Consider the following 22,806-nt stretch of genomic DNA (forward strand, 5'->3'; position numbering starts at 1 on the left):
ATTCCGCTCTAGGTGTGACGGTCGGGATTATTACCGCCGCCTTGTAGGGGTTACAAAGTACTTAGTCTGGGGAGGACTGAGTGGGACAGGATCTAGGTCCCCCACACCCAATACCTATGGCCTCAATGTTCAGGTGAGTGAGCAAGTTGTTTCCTGTTTAGTAGGTGGCCGTGAAAAGTGTGTGCAGTGTGTGCGAGGTAAGTGCCGAACTGACCTGACACTACCCCCTACTTTACCTAGGTCTATCTAAACAGGTGAGGCGCCCCTACCCCCAGGTAAGTAAATGAAATGGGAAATTACACAGAGCTTATGGAAACATATTCAAACACAAAACGGTTAACTTTGGGTCAAGAAATTCAATATGGTATGGTTTCATTAATACACTGGTCACTAGCAAGAAATCACATGAAAGGCAAATCAATGCATACAATACATCTGTTCTAATTCACCATCCAACCCTGAATGCTTGAAATGTACACTTAATAAACCATACCCTTTAAATGCAACATCATCAACTTAACTGAATGCAGATAAACTCAAAACAGGCATTTCACTCTTACTTTCACATTGACATGTAACACATCTCAGTCTGAATGAGCAGTCCTTTTCCTCCAGTGTGGGCTTGTGTATGCGTGTGGGTGCGTGTGTGTGTGTGTGTGTGTGTGTGTGCGTGTGTGTGTGTGTGTGCGCGTGCGAGCGTTAGTCCGTTCAGTTCAGTTCTGTTCGTCTGCGCACGGTATGCGTGGTTGGCCAGTGCTAATGGCAAGGTGTAGTGCAGAGATTACCCATCCAGCAGAGATCGCACGTCAAGAGTGTCTGATGGCTGGCAGGGTAAACTCCGAGAAACCTTGCTGAACCCACGCCTCACTGGCGCACGCTTCTCCTCTGTCCAGGACAATGAACACCAACCACGTGTAGCTCCTTTTTCTCGCAGTTCACACACGGGGTGGGGGAGGGGTGAGCTGGCGCACGCTTCACCTCTCGATACCGACGACGTTCAGGCCGGCTCCTCCCAAACAAAACACTCGCTGATCAACGTATCCCGTACTTTGTATGACCACTCGTCAATATCTTCTTATCAAAACGATGTACTTGCAAAGAGCCCACACCGCTACCGCTCCGACCACGTTGCTCGTTCCAACTCACTGCTCCTCTCTCAAGCACACCTGCGCGTTCACACCTGCGCGTTCATGTGACCTCGTCTTAAAGGCGCAGCATATATTTGTACCTGCTACATTCCCCCCTGCGAAACCCTGCCATGCCATCCAACATCCAAATGACGATGCGACCTCAGTAAAAGAAGAAATAAAAATACAACATGTCACTCCATACGACAGTACCCACAGGTAGGTTCACAACACAGGTAACATTTCAACCAGTACATAAGGATGCCTCAGAAGAGCTGAAAACAATAAAACACGGCATCATAACACTTTTCACTCCTCAATACCTAAAAACATGGACATGCATGAAGGTAAGTAGAAAACATTTGCAATCGCACAAATTATTTCAAAACATAATCACTCCTGAATCTACAGGGAATTCTACCCCTGGTCTGTCTTTGAGACCGTCTGGGTTCAGCCACACTCTCACTTTCACTCCCTGCATCTGACCCACCCATAGTTCCCAGCTCCTCAACTACTTCTCTAATACCCAGGCCTGTGTTTGTGTGGGGCATGTGTGTAGTGGCAGGGATGCATATGAAGTCAGGGCAGCCTGTGTCAATGTCAGGGTCGGTGTCCTTACTGGACGGGTGCCTCTCCGTAGGCAAGGCGAGCCCTCTCCGTAGGCGAGGCGAGCCCTCTCCGTAGGCGAGGCGAACCCTCTCCGTAGGCGAGGCGAGCCCTCTCCGTAGGCGAGGCGAACCCTCTCCGTAGGCGAGGCGAGCCCTCTCCGTAGGCGAGGCGAGCCCTCTCCGTAGGCGAGGCGAACCCTCTCCGTAGGCGAGGCGAGCCCTCTCCGTAGGCGAGGCGAGCCCTCTCCGTAGACGAGGCGAGCCCTCTCCGTAGGCGAGGCGAGCCCTCTCCGTAGGCGAGGCGAACCCTCTCCGTAGGCGAGGCGAGCCCTCTCCGTAGGCTAGGCGAGGCGAGCCCTCTCCGTAGGCGAGGCGAGCCCTCTCCGTAGGCGAGGCGAACCTTCTCCGTAGGCGAGGCGAGCCCTCTCCGTAGGCGAGGCGAGCCCTCTCCGTAGGCGAGGCGAACCCTCTCCGTGGACGAGGCGAGCCCTCTCCGTAGGCGAGGCGAGCCCTCTCCGTAGGCGAGGCGAACCCTCTCCGTAGGCGAGGCGAGCCCTCTCCGTAGACGAGGCGAGCCCTCTCCGTAGACGAGGCGAGCCCTCTCCGTAGGCGAGGCGAGCCCTCTCCGTAGGCGAGGCGAACCCTCTCCGTAGGCGAGGCGAGGCGAGCCCTCTCCGTAGGCGAGGCGAGCCCTCTCCGTAGTTGAGGCGAACCCTCTCCGTAGGCGAGGCGAGCCCTCTCCGTAGGCGAGGCGAGCCCTCTCTGTAGTCGAGGCGAACCCTCCAGGATGCGCTCGCTGAGTGGGGGAATGATGACTGTCTCTCTGCCTGCCACTTTAACATATCCTATTCGGTCACTCTGTCCGAGGGACCCTGCCTCTTTTCTGATGTTCGCTATCACCCTGTGGACCTTAGCCTCTGTTTCCCGATACTTATTCATCTTCTTCATGCCGTCCGTGGCAACGAAAAGATCCTTCAGTTCACTTAGAACATTCATTCCCAGGATACCTGGGAGGCCTCTCATCTCTTCCACATCTGGGCTTTCATCTTTAAGGACAAAGACACACTTCCTGCCAACGGTCTTCCCCATGCACTCTACCTCCGCCTCCAGGCATCCAAGGACGGGAATTTCGAGGCCATTGGCAGCGGCGAGCTGGACCAAGTTGGCTGAGGACAACGCCGACTTCCCAAAGTACTCTCTGAAGTAAGATTCCCGGATTGTGGTCACCTCTGAGCCTGTGTCCAACAGGCAGTCAGTCTTCACGCCTGCTATCTTCACTTCAACGACCAAGCAGTTTCCAAAGGCACTTACACTTGAGGCTTGAGAAGTGTTACAGGGCTGCCTTGCCAGGTGACTTCTAATTGCAGGGGTACCTGGACTCTGGCGCATCGCCCCTCCGGGGTCGTTTCCTGCAGGCCCAGATGGCCCATCCCTTCTGAGTGGAGGACGTGCTATGCCCATAGCTCCCCTGTTCAGAGGACAGTGTCTGCTGATATGTCCTGGCTCATTGCACGTGTAGCAGATGAACTGCCCATCTTCGTTTTTCAAAGGGGGGCTTCTTGCCTTCTCGCCTTTCCCTTGTGTCATGCCAGTGCCACTGTGGCCCATCATCTGGAACAGTTCATCTTGACGGATGGCTAACTTTTGTATTGCTTCATACAACATCTCCATTGTCAACTGCGAAGCAGGTTCGTCGGTAGCCCTGGTAGCATTAATGGCACCTTTGGCACGGGAACTGCTTTGCGCACTATCAGACCCCTGAACCTCTTCCTCCTCAGACCATGAGATGGCGTCTTGCATTAGCTCAGCAAAAGTACGACTCTCATTTTCCTTCAGTCTCCTCTTGATCTCTCTTCTTAAGATATCATCTCTAAGCCCAAGAGCAAGCTGTTCTTTCAGCATTCCGTCTGAATCAGGGACACGCTTGGCATCTCTACGACGAATTCGCATTAGCTTTCCTTGAAGGTCATAGGCGTAAGAACGTATGGTCTCTCCTGCCAACTGCTTGCGGTCATAGAATTCTTTGAGCCGGGTGCCTAAAGGGACTTTGTCACCATAAGTCTTACGCAGTGCTTCAAATATGGTCTCTGCATCCTTAGCTTTGTCTGCCATATACTTGACTGTGAGTTTGGCTTCGTTTTGAAGATGCTGCTTGATGAACTCGGCTTGGTCCTCTATAGGGACCTTCATGATTTGAAGGGCAGATTTAATTGATGTGATCCATTCTTCAATATCTACATCACCTTGTTTACCACTGAAATCTGAAATCTTGCGGTCTCTGGGGATATACACAATAGATGCAGGGGGCTTTTCTTTCTGCTGATCTATGACTGCTTTAGCTAATGCCAGAGCTTCTCTATGCTCGCTTCTAGCTTGTATCAGGGCCTCGGCTTGGTCATTGAACCTCTCCATCATCCCCTCAAATTGCTTCTTAAGTTCCTCTAATTCTGCCATGGCTTTCACTTAAAAATGGTTGCTTATTCTATCCTGTTCGTGACGCCAATTGTGACGGTCGGGATTATTACCGCCGCCTTGTAGGGGTTACAAAGTACTTAGTCTGGGGAGGACTGAGTGGGACAGGATCTAGGTCCCCCACACCCAATACCTATGGCCTCAATGTTCAGGTGAGTGAGCAAGTTGTTTCCTGTTTAGTAGGTGGCCGTGAAAAGTGTGTGCAGTGTGTGCGAGGTAAGTGCCGAACTGACCTGACACTACCCCCTACTTTACCTAGGTCTATCTAAACAGGTGAGGCGCCCCTACCCCCAGGTAAGTAAATGAAATGGGAAATTACACAGAGCTTATGGAAACATATTCAAACACAAAACGGTTAACTTTGGGTCAAGAAATTCAATATGGTATGGTTTCATTAATACACTGGTCACTAGCAAGAAATCACATGAAAGGCAAATCAATGCATACAATACATCTGTTCTAATTCACCATCCAACCCTGAATGCTTGAAATGTACACTTAATAAACCATACCCTTTAAATGCAACATCATCAACTTAACTGAATGCAGATAAACTCAAAACAGGCATTTCACTCTTACTTTCACATTGACATGTAACACATCTCAGTCTGAATGAGCAGTCCTTTTCCTCCAGTGTGGGCTTGTGTATGCGTGTGGGTGCGTGTGTGTGTGTGTGTGTGTGTGTGTGCGTGTGTGTGTGTGTGTGCGCGTGCGAGCGTTAGTCCGTTCAGTTCAGTTCTGTTCGTCTGCGCACGGTATGCGTGGTTGGCCAGTGCTAATGGCAAGGTGTAGTGCAGAGATTACCCATCCAGCAGAGATCGCACGTCAAGAGTGTCTGATGGCTGGCAGGGTAAACTCCGAGAAACCTTGCTGAACCCACGCCTCACTGGCGCACGCTTCTCCTCTGTCCAGGACAATGAACACCAACCACGTGTAGCTCCTTTTTCTCGCAGTTCACACACGGGGTGGGGGAGGGGTGAGCTGGCGCACGCTTCACCTCTCGATACCGACGACGTTCAGGCCGGCTCCTCCCAAACAAAACACTCGCTGATCAACGTATCCCGTACTTTGTATGACCACTCGTCAATATCTTCTTATCAAAACGATGTACTTGCAAAGAGCCCACACCGCTACCGCTCCGACCACGTTGCTCGTTCCAACTCACTGCTCCTCTCTCAAGCACACCTGCGCGTTCACACCTGCGCGTTCATGTGACCTCGTCTTAAAGGCGCAGCATATATTTGTACCTGCTACATAGGCAATGCGGAAGACACTCACAAATTTAATTACTTTTTCTTTGTTACTCATTGACTGCCAAAGACGCCAATTGGCGTCTTATAGAATAGTAACGTTGACTGCCAAAGACGCCAATTGGCGTCTTATAGAATTTTTTTTTTTTTTCGCGGGGATCGCGTTATTGACATGTTCTACACCTAGCGAGTGAATTTCAGACTTGGGTGTAATGTATTTCGGTCCCAGATGGGGGCAGTAGTTCGATAAAAGCCTGGAGAAGGAAGTGGCTTGCTGTGGGTTGTAGAAATGGCGAAACGGATCAGGGTATGTGCCAAACACGGCGCGGAGCATTGCGGCGCGGAGCATTGCGGAGCATCGCGGAGCAGCGCGGCCATTGCGCGACTCTTCAAACAGTTCAGAGTCGGATGATACAGAAAAAGTGCAGAAAAAAAAAAAAAAAAAAACGTTCTGCAGAAAAAGCTCGTTTTCTCTGTCTATTGGTCAAAATCTGGTGTTTTTGCTGAAACCACCCTATGTTCTACGGCCGATTTCTAAACACTCAAAGAGGCTAGAAACAAACTTTCTTTTTCTGATGAAAGAAGAGAGTCTAAAGTTTTGGTAGATATGTTCAATGTTTATGTAGTCCGAAAAGTCAATATTTGGTGGGTCTTCAAAGTTCAGCGAAAATGCCCCAAAAGTCTGGCAGTGTGGAGCTCTCCGCTCTGAACATGGCTGGCAGTCAAAGTTAATAAAGATTTAAAAAATTATGATAACCATCTTATTATCTTAGTTTAATGTCATGTCCCATAACCCAAAAACATATTTTTTATGCTATTATGCCGATATGCTGTGCCTATAGAGGGCTCTGCACACAGCGTGCGATTTCTGTCGCGCGTCAACATTCCATTTTGAAGTTTGAATGGAAGTCTATGAGAACATCGCATCGTAATGCACACGGCCCCGCACGGCGAAAATTCGATTCCATTCATAACAACAATGGAAATTATGGAACGTTGACGCGCGACAGAAATCGCACGCTGTGTGCAGAGCCCTTAGGTCCCAACATAGAAATATACCATTCCAAGCACGCTTCAGCCAAATTTAAGATCCGAGGGTTTTGGTGCTCAGCAGTAAAGGACAATATAATAGCAAAACTAATACATTGGGCATTTCCATTAGACTACCCAAAGCAAGACACGAGAGCACTCATATCTGGTTAGCTGATTGTTTGAGCGCCGACGTCCCGCCTCGGGCAGTCCAGTGGAACAGCCTTCCCATAGAAATACACCTTGCCATCGGTGCGCGATTCACATTTCCGTCCAGAACAAGATGTAGAGTCCTGTTTCTTTTAACATAAATTCTTAACTGTGGCGTTTGACAGTAGATAATGGTAAACATATTTAATTTTAAGTTATCTATCTAACGTTAGGCTGATTTGTGCATGATAGTCGCGCATTTTGACCTATTTTCATGTCGCATTTCCCGCCATTGATGGTATATGACGCGAGAGCTGTATAGCGGCACTTATTAAACCAAAACAACCCGCAATCTAATCCAAGCAGTTGTTATTATGTAATATTATTGATGGGAATCATGTAGCTGACAAATGCACTGCACAGCGGCTGTTTCTCCAACATTCCTGTCACATCGGATTTCGGAACGCTATAAAAAAAAAAGTGCTCCATGTCTACTAACGTTATCTATACATTTCATGTTTTATGGATTTTGACGTATTTCCATGTCGCATTTCCCCCCCTATGATGGCATATGACGCCTGATATTTAACTTAAGTTCAGCTGCTTATTTGTTGCACTTGTACGGTCCTCTAATATCAGTGCAAACTGGCAGGGTTGCTAGCCTACAGAGCACCGCTATTCGGTCATGAACTGGCATGAAGCATTGTGTTTTTTTTTTTTTGATTACTTGTTTGATCGATTGATAGGATGAAACTTGTGAATGAAGTGGTGAATGAATCGCGAGCGTCAACGCCTTTCTAAGATTGATGACGTATCAGGGTCTTGAAGGGTTGTCCCATTTCATAGGGGAAGATTCAAACCACTACCCGTTGTGGCTCGATCTGTTCGAAGGCCTTGGCACCAAAGCGAGTGGCACTACAAAACGAGCCCAAGGGGTAGGAAAGGGAAACGGGATTGGGCCTAAGATGTTGCAGTCAAGGCAAGGCAGACAAAGCTATCATCATCATGATAAAACAAATGTACTGTAACATTAGCATGGTTTTACCATGTATGGTTGCTGTATGAAAGTTTCTCTTGTTGTGTTGTAAATACCACCAACAACATATGTATTTATTTGATCTGTGTTTTTCAGAAACCAATTGGACCCCGTGCTCTGTTCCCTCCTCGACCTGGTAAGCCATTTCACTGTTCTTGCTTTAAATAAGACTTCATGAGAATACATAATAGTCAGGCACATTACCGCACGTAGCCATTACACCAGCACAGTGTTATCGCTTTTACAACAGAACCTTTTATCTCCTCAATGACAGAAGCATCTGTCTTTGTACTTGTCAAGGCAACACCTTACTGAAGCATTATTGACAAACTATAAAACAGGAATCTATGTGGTTATAATAATGAGTATAATAACGTCATATAGTATATGTTACTGTCGGTATGTAAGTACAAGCATCTACATGGTACTAACCCATCTTGCATCTGTTTTCAGAGAAAGTATGAAAACACAAGAATACATGGCTAGTGGCCACCACAACTTGTCTGGACTAGTCAGAGTAGCCTATAGGTTATTGCACTCATAAGTTCTAATTTACACATATCGATGTCCATCATATACGTTTACCTTGGATGAAGCATAATTTACGACCAATTTGGAAATCTGAAAACATATAACAATGTTTGGTTTTGGAGTGAACTTAACATGTTTAATGCCAGCGTTACAGCAATAAGAACACATTAGAAATGCAGTGACTGTATAATAGTTCCAAAGCCATTTCCAAATAACTATTATCTCTTGTTGATTTCCAAATTTCCCTAGCTCTTCACAACAGGACCCAACCTAGACTCTCTCCTCTGCTAAAAAAACCAGGCTTCCCAGGAGCACCAAAGACATCTTTTGGTGATTACTCCCTCTCTCTTCTCTCATACGAACACACACTCATCCTGATGTTCATTTTTTTAAATTTAGGGTTGCACAGGTATTGTGGCCTAGAAAGAAACAATTCTCCTAACTTCTATTCTCTTTTGAAACAACCTGCTGTGTTCCAAAACATGTTTCCTGACCGACACATTCTCTTTCTTTTGACACTTTTTCTTTACACACTTATGAAACATTATTTTCTACAGCAACGCCAGAGAGTCACCAGGAAACTAGACCCGTTCCCAGCTCCAATGAGCCACAATGGCAGCTGTTCCCTCTGGGTAACAAAAGAAGCTTATTTTGAATCATACAGCTTATTCGCAGTCAGTCATCGCTTGGCTATGTCCGTATTGCTGCTGAAATGGGGCGTGGTCTGAGAACAGCATCTGTTATGATTGGCCGCATGCTGGCATGCCTTGAGCCCTCAGAGTTAGAAAGTCCCGGGAACCTTGGAGATGATGGCACAGGAGTGCCCACCACAGAGCTGGAAGTACAAGTGTAAGTTTCACCCGTCCAGGGAAATGCGAAGAGCACGCATGGTCTCTTTCACTTTTTTGTGATTTCCCATGCCTCCCATTTAGCCCAAGCACTGTGAAAGGATTGGTTGCTTGTTTCGCATACTCTGCCCACAATACCATACCTGCACAATACTGCTCTGCATTTCATTTCTCTCTCATGTGGATGGTTTTTCCTTTTAGTCCACACTCATCCTTTGATCTAATCATCCATCAATTCTTCATTGATTTCAAGATCTACCTTTTGTTTTGTCAACTCTTGTGGATCTCTTTCCACCCCCAGCAGTATCCCTGATCATCTTAATTTATGTAGAAAATAATTGATTTTGTTAGTCTACAGTGTCTACAATTGGTCTGCGATATGGCACTTTAATCCAATTGCCCAAAATGGGTGTAGCCAATGTACTTGAAGAAGTGAATGAGGCAGCTACTGCATTGGCCTAAAACTATAAGATACTAGTCCTTGGACATAATCATAGTTAAAATGATATGTTACATCAGTACAGTATGGGAAATATCTATTTCAATGCATATGAAAGACCAAACAAGTAATCCAACAAGTGCTTTCATTTTATTTTATTTTTACAGTAGGCCAATAAGAGAGAAGAACATTTGTACTTTTACTTTTGCAAATGGCTACACAATTTGATGTTCATTAATTCATTTCATTTTTCCTAACTTTGTTTCTATACTGTACATCATGACATCCCTCCTGCCATCAGTCATCAATCTCACCATACTCTCTACCTCCCTCTCATTTTGTCTTCAGAGTTCTTGCACTTTAAAAAGCCAGTGGCCATGCTGAGTTTGAAGACTGCATGAAATCACTGCATGCCAAAGACGCAGACGTGTTTGGATTTCCCTTCAGGGGAAGCCAGCACAAAGTCGTTCTGCATATCCCTCCTACATCCCCACTCCCACTTTGATTGTGAAATTAACTGCTGAAATAATTAGAAAAAACTGAAATAACTGAAAAACTGAAATAATTAGAATTTTGTGCAATTAAAAGCAGGCATTATGAGACTCATCTCAGCTTTGAGAGCTGAAGATGATTTCAATGCTTGTTTCTCGGCTATACATTAGACCAAAAATAATTAAGCACTATGAACAACATGAAGGTGACAACATATGATGTGATCTTCCAAAATGGTCTAGTCCCAATAGTCAAAGTACCTCTCTCCTCTCTCCCACCTCAGACAGAGGAAACAGTATTAGAAATGCCTCTTCCCATCCTGCGGACCTCCCTGCTGCCTCCCCCCAACTCCTGCCCACCAAACCCCCCAGTACCACAGCCTCCCCACTGCCTAACCCCTCTTCAAATGGTGAAAAGCATCAGGGACAGGCACAACCCATTAGTGCTACTGAGAAGCCTCGTAATCCCTCTGGTAATTCCCACCTTTCCAACTTGTTTTTCTCCCCTTTGCAGGGCCTGTAATGTCTGGAACTTTATAAGAGTTGATTTTGGTCACCTGGAAGAGTTCAAGACCTCTGTAGAGTAAACAAATAAACTTTTACAGAGAACCAAAAAGACATGTTTTCAACTGGTTGAACTCAATGGTATGAGGGATACTGGCAAAAAAACGTGGTTTTCTTTTAAATCAATGGGCTGTCTTTGTGAACGCTGCCAAGTACGAGATTAAGTGGGGAACAATCTGGAATGACTCAAACCACTGTAACCCAACCCTCCCCAAACAGATAAAAACTCTCTTTCCCATACAGCACTCAGCAAAACTCAGGAAGGATCATCACGGCTGAGAACCGCCCAGGGCACTGAGAGAGCCAATAATAATAACTGGGGTAACGATGACCTCATCGTATGAATGTCCTCACTTCCTTTGTGTTGTGCCCTAATGCTGGTGTGGCTCCACTGTCTGTGTCTGCTGTACTGTACATCCCATGTCTGTGCCATCATCTCAATCCACAGCTTTCCTATCATCATCCAGCCTCATGCAGATTCATCTGTCCACAGGAATGGTCAGGAGCAGAATGCCCTTTAACGCACCTACATATTCCCCACTAGCCTCCATCCACTGCTGACTCCCATGTTTGCATGTCCAACACAATCTCACAGTCATGGTTACATTATGCTGCTGATGCCCATCAGCTTGTATGACTGTGAACTCCTCAAGATTGTGAAAGCTTAAAAAAGCCACATATTTCAATATTTGATTAGCTATATCCTGAGATTGATTGATAGTCAATTACAAATAAAAACAACTTCATAAAACAATTAGCAAAATGCAACAAGTGATGCTTTGTCCATCACTAACAACCACTACAGTATTTCACTGCTAAGGGCTGCTGCCTCTGCTTCAAGCACACTTGAATGGCACGATTGTTGGCAATACTTTATTAATTGTAACGAAAGCCCTGCAATTGTTTTTCATCTTCTAGGTCAAGGCAACCAGAGAAATCTGAACTCATCGTCATTGCCATTGAAGCCCCATGGCTCAGCCATGACAATGATAGCGCGGACCATGAAGTCTTCTGCCAGACACCCTCTCTTTCCCCTCACTAACGGCATAAGACAATCCTCTCTTCCTAGGGCCCATAACTCATCTCAGACCTCCGGGACACAAGGGGGTAATGGAATCTTTCACCCCTACCCTCCTTCTCCTTCTTCTGTCCTCCTCAAAGGCCCCACCACCACCCCCTATGTAACCACTGGGCAGTATTTACCCCAGACAAATGTCAAATGTTGTCACAACTGGGCAGATTGAATTTGCATTGCTGGCTTGACTTTGAGGGCCTAGTTTAAGTGTTGCAACATGTGCAGCATGGTCATGCTTCAACGTGGCTTGTGTCATGGATATCTCTCGCACAATCTGCTGAAGTCACTGACTTTGTGACTTCAGATTAGGCTTGTTAGATGTGATTGGACATTGCCTCTTAAATCCTGGTTAGACCAGAACCATGTTAGACCATCCCATTGTTTTCGAGGTGTCTCTTCACTTGAGACTCGAATGCTAACAGGATTCTGTGGTGGCTTATTATACGTATATATCACACACCTTTCCACACCAAATCTCAGCTCTTTATGTCCTGCTGCCTTTTTAAAAATCATTTTCAACCTCACAAGGATTGTTCTCGAGTTCACTGTTCTGTCCTGAAGAATAACATCCTTGCTAACCATGCTACTTTTACGTTCCTATAACATCCCTTCTTCTCCCTACAGCAAATGGAGAGCATCACAAGGGACTCTCCCTTCCCAAACGAGTCATATGGTCCAGACTGCGAATGGGTAAAAAGCGCTGATTTCTCCTCTGTGTCTCTCATCCATTATTAACAAACAGTCGCTGTTGCTGTGGCGGCTTCATCTCCATTGCAGCCCATGTCGGTGTCCTTCTCCCCCTGTGCATTGTGTTTGTCGATACATGTATGTGTTTGTCCTTCCATCCATTAATCCGTCAGTCCGTCTTCCATTTGTTTTGTTGCTGTGTGTCTGAGAGTCGTGGTGTTAACTCACGCTTCTTGCAGATTTAATGCTGTTGATGGCTTTAAAAGCTAGTTTACAGTTAGTTAGCTAGTTACAACATGTCTGTAAAGTGTTACATTTGGTTATTTGTCATTTGGTGGCGGGAAAATGTTTGCATTATACTCTACAACAGTTGATTAATGTTGCCTGAGCAGACACTGAAGCAGTTTCAGAGGCCTCCAAAGAGTACTTATTGTATTTTCTAGATGCTGAGCTACATAACTAAAACTGTCTCACTGTCACAAATTTGCCACCAGTCATTTTGACTGGGAGTTGGAAAAATGATTCACTGTCTTTCCAGGTTTTCTCCACAGCTTTGGTTTGGGGTTCACCCTGCGCATGTTGTGTTGTGTGCATGTTAGTCTTGTTTTTTTGTTCATTGAGCATGACCTGTCATTGGGTTGGGGTGTCTTACCATTGTCATCCATTTTGTATTTGTGGTCTGTCTCGTGTTATAGTTACCTCAGGTTGTATGTTTTAACTCTATGTTGTATATTATAATAATTTGGTAATAATATACAGCCTGTAGTGTAAATTATCTTTAAGAAATCCATTACCCTCCTGACACGATATTGCAAAATGGTGGAATACTTCATGAGGACTAATTTCATGAAAAATATTCCTACGCTATTATTCTTGTCTTCAGGTCACTGCTTTTGAATTGAAAGTAAAGATGAACAAAGACAACAGAAAGGGAGTAGGTTTTAATCCTAGTGCTTTTCCTGCAGCAAACAACTCACTGTTGGAGGACATTAAACCTGAGTTCCCTGGTCTTTTGGGCCGTTCAGGGTCTTCCATTGAGGACCAGTTCTATGGTAAAGGCATGAATCCAGTCTTATCTGCACCCAAAGCTATAGCCCCTCTCGCTGACTCGCACTCCCCATCATTCCTACCCAGGCTGCATGAGTCGGCCACATTGAATGTTTAAACTCAAGTCTCGTTTTGACCGAAATATTGATCGCCGTGACTGAGAACTCAATCAAAGGCTTCAGCTAAACAAACCTTTGGAAAATACTTTCTTCTTGGAAAGTATGCAGTCTCCTGGTCGTTTATTTTTAAGAACCTTATTTTGGCGTGTTCCTCAGCAAGCTTTGTTTTTTTGTTTTTTTCTCACCACAAGATGTTAAGTAACAAAGTGTTCTTTAATAGCCCTGTCCTGTAATGAACCTTACGTTTTGATTTGAGGTTCAAATGTTATTTTAATATATTTTCCTGGGTAGTGTCCACACGCTTAAGCCTGTTTGCTTCTGGCTTGATTGCAAGTATTGACTTTTTAAGAACAATAAGCTTCAGACGGTAGTGCATCGCTGTGGAGGTGCCAATGTTTAGAGTACCCTCATGCAATCAGGAGAGCATGGCTCGCATCAGCATTTTTCATCAGCTGTGGAATCGAATGTTTGTTTTTGGTTACAGGATTGTGTTTGTATGAATTAGAATTATACCAGTATTTCTGCATGAGTGGCAAGATTACAAGTACCTGTAGAATAAGTCAGCAATCAATGAACAACTTATTTGCTGGCCATTTTTCTTTTTTCTTTATTTTCTTTCAATTTATTGTTTATTTTGCAACATTGCTCCTTGGTTCCATGGGCTTTTAAATTGGGATTGGGCAAGACAAATGCAATGTTTGCAGCTTTCAGTCAATGGCTGATTTAAATGTTTTTGATATAGTAACATATACACTGTCCTGGATAAGGGAATACAAACACTCAAGACAACCAAAAATATAGAACAGATGCATGTCAGTGACTTGGGCAGGTACAATAGTTCTAAGTATAGGCTCATCAAACAAAAACAAAAGGAGAACTGTATATGTATGCCATTAAGTCTGTTTATATGGGAAAAATAACAAGGTTCAGACCCTTGTCTCAGGACCTTATGAAGACCTGAGGCTTAAAACATAGTTTGTTACAATAAATGCATTGGGAATGTGTGTGTGTGTGTGTGTGTGTGTGTGTGTGTGTGTGTGTGTGTGTGTGCGCGTGCGTGCGTGCGTGCGTGCGTGCGTGCGTGTGTGTGTGTGTGTGTGTGTGTGTGTGTGTGTGTGTGTGTGTGTGTTTGTGTGGAGTCATGTGAAGCCTTTGTTTTAAAGTAGAAACATATCTCTGGTAATTCAACAAAGCAGTGCTAACTAGAAACTGGTCGTTGTTCAAACATTTTTATTTACATGATTCTAAATTGATTGAAAGGAATGCACCCATATTGTTTCATATTACAAGCTAAAATGTTTCAGAATTGGCATTCATGTTCTGGGTTTGCATTTATTATATTTTCTTCTGGAACTGGAACAATTCCTTGATTGTGAAGAATTTGGCCTCTGGAACAAGGGGATAATTGGCAACAGGTTGTGCACTTCTTTCTTGGTAAATTTCTGAATATAAGTAAAACCTTATGGAATTATATGGCATTGTTCATGTTTTAAGGTTCATTGGACATTAGGGAATGGGTATAGGGTTTTACCATCAGTGAACAAGGAGTTCAATTTTACAGTACATTTAGAGTTCCTTCCTTTTACAGTCATCTGTGTGATGTACTGTATGATGGATGACCATGGAGTAATAAGATACTACTGACATTTATGTAGATAATATTGTTTGTTTCATTTCTAACAATGATCGCAGTGTGGGCCATTCTATTGGTGCTGAAAGACTGTTCCACTGTTTTTCATTGATGACCTTTCCAAGGCAAGGAAACCATCCTCTTTTGCAAAGAACTTGAGTTTGAGTTTCTCTCAGCCATTTACTGTATGGTCTATAGCCATCAGGACATTGATGTTGCGTGGACTCTTATAACCTGCAATGCCTTTTCTTTGTCGAATAGAAGCAGTTAGTAGTTAAATTAATCAAACAAATAACTACATGGAAATCCTTGCCATGTAATGAAATCATTGCCATGTAATGTAGAGCTGATATCTCTCTGGTCATTTTCCCTCCATGTTTCAGGATCTCCAGTTCGCCCAGTCAACAAAAAGACCAACCTGGTGGGCAAACCTGGTGACATGGGTAAGGCCTGGTTTCTACCAAAAAAATTACACACCAACAACACTATAACATTGAATTGAAAACCATTGTTAAATTTATATTGACTAAGATTGTTGTTGTATTTATGAATGAATTGTTTGTCACTTTCAATGTTGTCATCAGAAAGTGTGGTATTTCCTCTCAGAAAAAAATCTAATCATTTTCAGAGTGCAGCGGTAAACAACTTGCTTTGGCCAACTCTATGTTTCCTACAGACAAGTTGAATGACTTGAAGCAAACAGACAAGGCCTCGGTTCTGAAGCCCAACTTTCCCCAAGCAACAGCCAAGCCCTCTAAGCAAGAACGCAAGCAGACAACAACTGTTGCACCATTAGTCAACGGTATGAATGAGTACTGATCGGTTGCATCAGAGTGTGTGTGTGTGTGTGTGTGTGTGTGTGTGTGTGTGTGTGCCCCAGGATGTGATACAAATAGTTTATTTGTTTTGCTCTTTTAACAGCTACCAGATTTGAAACCTGGGAGAACTCCTCCTTGTTCAGTTCCCTGCCAGTGTCTGATCTGGACGCTTTGGGAAAGAAACGATTTGTGGGTAAGACACCTCTTCACTGACTTCTGTTTACGCAAAACATAAACTAAGACATTGAGAAATTGTCACTGTGGACAGCAATGACATTAAATGCCCTTTTCCCATAGCACCTCACGTGGTCTACAAAACGGACAAGAAACCAGATGAGCCTTGCTCTATCACCACCTCCCTCAGCTACTTCCCTGAAGACGAGGGCGGTGAGCAGAACGTGACAGCCCCACCCAGGTCCCCACCCTCCAATCTCACTGTAGTGACTGTGGAGGGATGCCCCTCCTTCATCATTCTAGACTGGGAGAAGGCTGACAACGACACTACAGGTGGGGAGAGAACAGCGATGGCTGAGATGCAACGATCAGCTCAGTGCACCCTGATGAAGAGAAATGGCTCTAACATGCTCCAATTGTTCCAGTTGTTCTTCTCATAACGTACTGGTAAATTCATGTGACACTGCTTCTTGGTTAATGGAAGGAACCATGACTTTTCTAATTGTCTTGTAGAGTATGAAGTCATCTCCACCACCAAAGGGCCAGATGGTGAGCAAGTCTCCGTCCTGACCACCAACCAGACTCACACTGCAGTGGAGAACCTCAAACCAGAGAGCAGGTATCTAGAACAACCATGTCACTCATCCTTTTCATGTTTTTGGCTAGAGTTTAGTAGAGTGGATGGTAGAACATAATTACTTGAGTGCACTGTCTCTAATTACTCTTAAAATAACATTAAAATGGCCAGAAGCTTTCTAGAGCTCTCTGAATCTGTATATATTTGTTCATCAGGATCTCCATTAGAGGCTGCACATGCAGTCACTACTCTTCCCTAGATCTAAATAAAACATAAAACACATGACAGAGTACAGAACAGCTATAAACAGAACAAGTATACTGTATACAAGAACAACATAAATATACAATAACCATGTGTATTAGTTCAGAGAAATAGCATGCAGAATATGCTAAATTCCCTTTCAAAGAGAACCCTGTCAATCTTAGTCCTACCAACTACAAATAATAGTACACTGTTGCTCCAGATGCAGAGAAGTGGGCCATATCTTGCTAGGTTCAGGACCTTCAGTTCTCAGAGGTCTGCTTGGAGAAGGTGTTTGACATGTGGAGAGCAGGCAGTCTAGAGGGGGTCGCCAGGCTTGCTAGGGTTTTAATGAGCGTGAATATGTGGACTATTTGGCATTAAAGAAGTTATAGAGCATAAGGGCTTCCTGTGAAGTGAGGCCGCATCGCTGTGCCTGAACATCTCACATGGAGGAACCATTAGAGGGAGGGTCCAGACTCTCTTCCTCTGTCTGGAGAAGACTTACTGTAGATCATGTGTCAGCATACACTATACAGTATGAGCCTGAGACTTTTCAAGTAAAAACAAGATCAAACAAGGATACACCAGCTTTTCCATCAGATATTGTGTCCCGTTTAATACAGAGAAGGAAAACATTACATTTCAGTGAAAATGATTGCCTACAACTGGTAGTGAAAAGAAATTGGATGCTGGAATGGGTGGGGGATACCTGTGAGATGATCTAATATTGACATTGCCTGCTCTTACCTCACAGCTATGAGTTCAAAGTAAAACCCAAGAATGAGCTTGGAGTAGGACCACCCAGTGAGCCTGTGTCCTTCAACACAGAGTCAGGTACAGTATGATCCACATCCACCTATGCTGCATGCTATACTGTATATACTACTATACCAAGTAGCTTCATCAGATGCAGTGTAATTAGAGGCAGGATTTTTCTTGTTCATGTGACCTAACCAGGAATATGGGGTAGTGGTGGCCTAGTGAATAGTGAGTTGGACTGGTGATCAGAAGGTCATGAGTTCAAATGCCACCACTCGTGTGCCCTTGAGTAAGGCACTTAGCCCTCAGTTACACCAGGGAGACTGTCCCTTTTATCTTTAATTGTAAGTTGCATTGGAAAAAAGTGTCTGGTAATGGTAAAAATGTAAAAAAATAAATATGAAAGAGCATACAACCAGGTCCTAGGCCCTGTTTGGAATTAGTTAATAACTGAGGCTCAGGGTTTTTCCTGGTGAAGTCATGTGATCTTCCTACTAAAAAAAAAAAGCTTCACCACCAGCCAGTGTAGTGTGTAGTTATCAGTAATGACATTCCATAGTCTTATAGAGGGGCCTCTGTCTGCAAACAGAATCATACGCGATCCATCCTCATTTACCTTTCGCAGAGTCCGTAATAAACTGCCTGTTATCAACATAATGCTTTCAACATGGCCCTCCATTTTCATAACCTTGGCTCCCAATTATATATAAACTGCCTAGGTTCCAGGGGTTGCTGTCTAGATGCCAGCTCCCCTTCAACCTTCATAGCAGTGCACACACTCAGTAACAGCATATCATAAATAAATACAGAGTAGGGAATCATGTCATGTTAATGTTTCTGGGAGGACTTTACCATTCGGCCTCACTGGTCCACCGAAGCTTACTGAGGGATGGGGAGTTTGAGAGAGCTCTAGAGTCCTTGCACTCCCAAGTATCACGTATTTGGCATTTTGTATCAGCCCTCTGATGCCAAAGGCTCACGACCAAGTACAGTGCATAAATCATTTGCCGTAGATTTTATACGGTTATCCCAAAAGGCATGTGGTATGCAAATTATGTTTTAGTACATTTAGTAGTTATATATTTCTGGAACCTATTGTTAACGGGTGAAGAAGATATTTTCTATACACTTACTGTATTCTTATTTCACTCTAATATTCTTTAATCTCTCTCTCTCTCTCTCTCTCTTTCTCTCTCTGAGGTAAGTAAGTAAGTAAGTAAGTAAGTAAGTAAGTAAGTAAGTAAAGCTTTATTTATATAGTGCCTTTCGTACATGAAATGCAACTCAAAGCGCTTAAGTGGTAACTACGAGTGTGTGCCACCAGCGATGTACGATCACTATTTAATTGATAATGAAGGTGTATTAAAACTCAAAACTCTTTCTCTCCCTGTCCTACAGCGGATCCACGAGTGAGCGAGAATGTCTCAGGTAAGCCTGCTCTCCTTTTTTCGTCTTCTAGCACGAACAACAGATTCCAGCATTCTGAATGAATGGCTAACTTAATGAGAGCTACTGGCACACGGAGAGTCTGTGGAGACTCAGACCTCTGCCGGCACAGCTATCCAATCCTATGAGTTCACTTCTTCCACACCCAACACCCAGCCAGACCAAACATTTACACAGCAAATGAAGGCAGCCTCTATTCTTTTCCCTTTCATTTCCCACCGTTTTTTAAATAAAGAGACAATTACCTTGATGCTCTTAAAATACGATTCTGATTGGGTGTGCACTATGCTTGTCTTGCCTATTGTTTGTAAACCTCTTGCTGATTTTGCCTTTCAGGAAAAGATGCCATCTGGACGCAGTTCCCCTTTAAGACAGATGCCCACTCAGAGTGCAACGGGAAACAGTATGTGAAGAGGACCTGGTACCGCAAGTTTGTAGGCATCCAGCTATGCAACTCCCTCAGATACAAGATCTACCTGAGTGATTCTCTCAATGGTGAGTACTGCATTTAGTGGTCATGTTTGATACCATTTCTCATTCCATTCCATGTATTACAATGAGCCTGTCCTCTGATTTCTACCTCCACCAGACTCCCCTGGTGGTCACCTCCTTCAGTACAGTAAATGCAGAGTGCTGTCCACAAGCACTATAACCCTTATCCTTGTGGGCATGGAGCTGATTGAACAAGCACACCTGTTACAGAAACTGCAGCACAAGAATACTTGTGCTTTTTCCACTAATGAACGTTCTGATAAGCCTCAATGAGTGTGTTTGTAATATTACAGTACCGTATGTATGACACATATTGGTGTTTCTAGTCTGGTCTCAACAAAGAAAGTAAATTGTCCTAGTACCTCAGTGCACATTTCTAGGTCTCTTTTGACACCTGCCTATGACTGTCTTGCAGGTAAATTTTACAACATTGGGGACCAGACTGGCCATGGTGAGGACCACTGCCAGTTTGTGGACTCCTTCCTTGATGGAAGAACAGGAAGCCAAGTTAGAGCTGACCAGCTGCCTGCACGGACAGGTATAGCACTGACAGCTTATGGTTATAGTTATAATAGTCACTGTTGTCATCAGAAAGCATATCAACTTTTTTTTCCTTTACATTTTTCTCTTTCCAGGGTATTACAGAGCCATGAGACAGGAGCCTGTCCACTTTGGTCAGATAGGAGGGAACTCTCATATTACCTATGTTTCATGGTACGAGTGTGGAACGCCCATTCCTGGTAAATGGTAGGACCCCCGGGGGTATCTGTGGAGATGCCCGAAGAGAATATCACACAGGGTTGGGAAGGTGACAGGACGGGCCAATAACGTGTCAGATTCCAGATGGTGCATATCCCCTGTCTATACGTCCCGTATCCCAGCCATATAAACATTTGTACAGGATCTACATGTCAGGGACTTTTATCGAATGCATTTGTGATTATGTAAAAGCAAACACGCCATATCTCATTATTTATCAAACATGACAAAAAGACAAAAGAAAAGAATGAGTAATGGATTAATGGTGACATTTTTACTTAACATGGCGTGAGATAACAAACATACAATAGATATAATTTTTAAATATGGGGAAGCTGGCTCCCTGAAACTATTTTGATAACTTGTATGATATTATTTATCAGTGTTTCTGATGCCATGTTCCTTGTGAGGGCCTCTGGTAAGTCACAGGAAATGGGTTATAATGCAATGCTTCTGCTGTAAAGAGTTGTGGAATTCCAGATTTCATCGACAGTGACTGATTGATAGTACAAACGTTGTTCCATAAAACATAACTGTTTGCATGGACTACATCTCTCTCACAGAACGTTTTAGTTCAGATTCAACTCCATAGAAAATATGGACCAACATGCAAATCCATTCTTACACATAGCTAAAAACATTCGTCATATGAATTATTATGCACATGATACCCTGGACAATCAAAGAGGGGCATAACTTCCCCTGACAGTCACAAAAACATGCACACAAAATAAGCAAACACAACAGTCATACACACAGAGGAAGTGTTGTGCCAATACAATGTTCCTCCTCTAGCCCTGACATATTGGGTGGCTATGGACCAGAGGTCTGTACACTTGCAATTTGCACAATATAAATGTATTTATATGTATATGGAGAAAAAATATTTTGTTCAACTAACTTTTGCAAAAACACTTCCCTTAATGAGACTGTTCATGTCATGCAAGTCTCCATTAGCAGCATTTCACCACCTCCGATACAGCATGCATGTAGATGTTGTGTTCAGGGATATTGTGGTAACAAAGTTGGGTTAAATCTGGATACCAGTGACGAGTAAATCTAAATGCTAATGCTAACAATGCTAGTGTAGCGTATATGTGGATAAACGCTATTCACTACGACAGTGAGCAGCAGCAGTGTTTATGCTCTACCATATCCTGGTCTTATTCATATACTGTACAGTGTTGCATAAGAGGGAGACATAATTGAGAAATGGTAGAGAAAGGAGTGCATTGTTGAAACATGTCTTGTTTGTGTACAGAAATACACTTCTGACTCAAAGCGCTTGCAGATGAGTGATTTATGATTCTTTTTTATGGAGAATGTTTGTAACATAAAACTGTTTTGTTTTTTGTTTTTTTAAAGCCTACTTTTCCATTTGTAACTATTTACAGTAATAAAGACAAATATTTTGTTTCCTTTTTATAAAAAACAACATCCGTTGTCCTTTTTCATTTTGGGTTTCTTCTAGGTCATTTTCATTACATTATCTTCTAGAATGTTCATTACAGTAGAAAAGGTAAAGTTCCTGAGGAAACTGTCTAAAACTCTTTGTGGTAGTGGAAGAAGTTAAAATAGTGAGGTAGCTTTGAGAAAGGCCATTATTTTCTATGCCCTGCCAACAGTATTTTGACAGAGGGACCTGTGAGACCTTCACCACAACTGAGCCCATCTCCTTCCAGCTCATACATCCTGGTACTTTCCCTCGCGTCAGAGTGACTCCAATTAGACAAATCAACAGAGATCCATGGATTACCACACTTTTCCAGACCCAGAGAGAACAAGTCCAGCGTAGGCCAATTTCAACACAGGGACATTCTTCGAAACCGCAGGGGCAAGGGAAAGAACGCTCATGAAAACTTGCTCTCAATGTCTTTATTAGCTTTCCAAGAGAAATGTTATAGTCTGGGCATAACAACTAATGTCACTTCAAGGTGGAACTTTAACTCAGATAGGAGATAACAGATCTAGGGTTCTGGCCACGGCCCTTCATGGTGATTTATATGTTTCTTAAATAAAGTTATGTCACTCACATATGCATGTATCACCAATATGCTGAATAGTACTACTGATAGAATAATGACTTTACCCCTCATTGCACGGATATTGCTCTGTATAATTTGGAGCAGTTCTGTTTTTCAAGCAAGTTACCACTTTTGATGAACTTACTGTACACGTTAACAAATTGCATCTGATCAACATCATTTACAGTTGAGTTAACATTTGACGTACAGTATCTACTGAGATGCTGTAGATATCTGTTGCAATATAAATTAACTTGAGTCATTCTCACTTAAACAGGATAGGTCACTTACTGTACAGCTGGCTCATTGTAAACCTGGCAAGCTGTTGCATTGCCAAACTAGCCATGGCTAACCAGAAATGGGTAATTATGGAAAATTAGGGAGATTATGTTCCCATCATGAAGTACC

The 22,806-nt window shown here is 43.7% G+C and overlaps 1 protein-coding gene across 1 annotated transcript in view; it reads left to right on the forward strand.

The window, feature by feature from the left end:
* abi3bpb (ABI family, member 3 (NESH) binding protein b) overlaps positions 1 to 20,366 on the forward strand; it is a gene marked incomplete at both ends in the record, with an annotated part of 31,655 nt that extends 11,289 nt beyond the window's left edge. The window contains 16 exons of the mRNA XM_080527318.1: positions 7,769 to 7,808; positions 8,453 to 8,533; positions 8,761 to 8,835; positions 10,266 to 10,454; positions 12,245 to 12,310; positions 13,273 to 13,359; positions 15,487 to 15,546; positions 15,780 to 15,905; positions 16,025 to 16,114; positions 16,219 to 16,428; positions 16,609 to 16,714; positions 17,673 to 17,752; positions 19,076 to 19,105; positions 19,460 to 19,618; positions 20,031 to 20,153; positions 20,251 to 20,366. Coding sequence (XP_080383444.1) covers positions 7,769 to 7,808; positions 8,453 to 8,533; positions 8,761 to 8,835; positions 10,266 to 10,454; positions 12,245 to 12,310; positions 13,273 to 13,359; positions 15,487 to 15,546; positions 15,780 to 15,905; positions 16,025 to 16,114; positions 16,219 to 16,428; positions 16,609 to 16,714; positions 17,673 to 17,752; positions 19,076 to 19,105; positions 19,460 to 19,618; positions 20,031 to 20,153; positions 20,251 to 20,366 — 1,638 coding nt within the window. The remainder of the gene's footprint in view (positions 1 to 7,768; positions 7,809 to 8,452; positions 8,534 to 8,760; positions 8,836 to 10,265; positions 10,455 to 12,244; positions 12,311 to 13,272; positions 13,360 to 15,486; positions 15,547 to 15,779; positions 15,906 to 16,024; positions 16,115 to 16,218; positions 16,429 to 16,608; positions 16,715 to 17,672; positions 17,753 to 19,075; positions 19,106 to 19,459; positions 19,619 to 20,030; positions 20,154 to 20,250) is intronic.
* Between the last annotated feature and the right edge of the window lie 2,440 nt (positions 20,367 to 22,806).

This window comes from Nansenia antarctica (genome assembly GCF_963989245.1).
Source record: "Nansenia antarctica genome assembly, chromosome: 3".
Taxonomy (NCBI): domain Eukaryota; kingdom Metazoa; phylum Chordata; class Actinopteri; order Argentiniformes; family Microstomatidae; genus Nansenia; species Nansenia antarctica.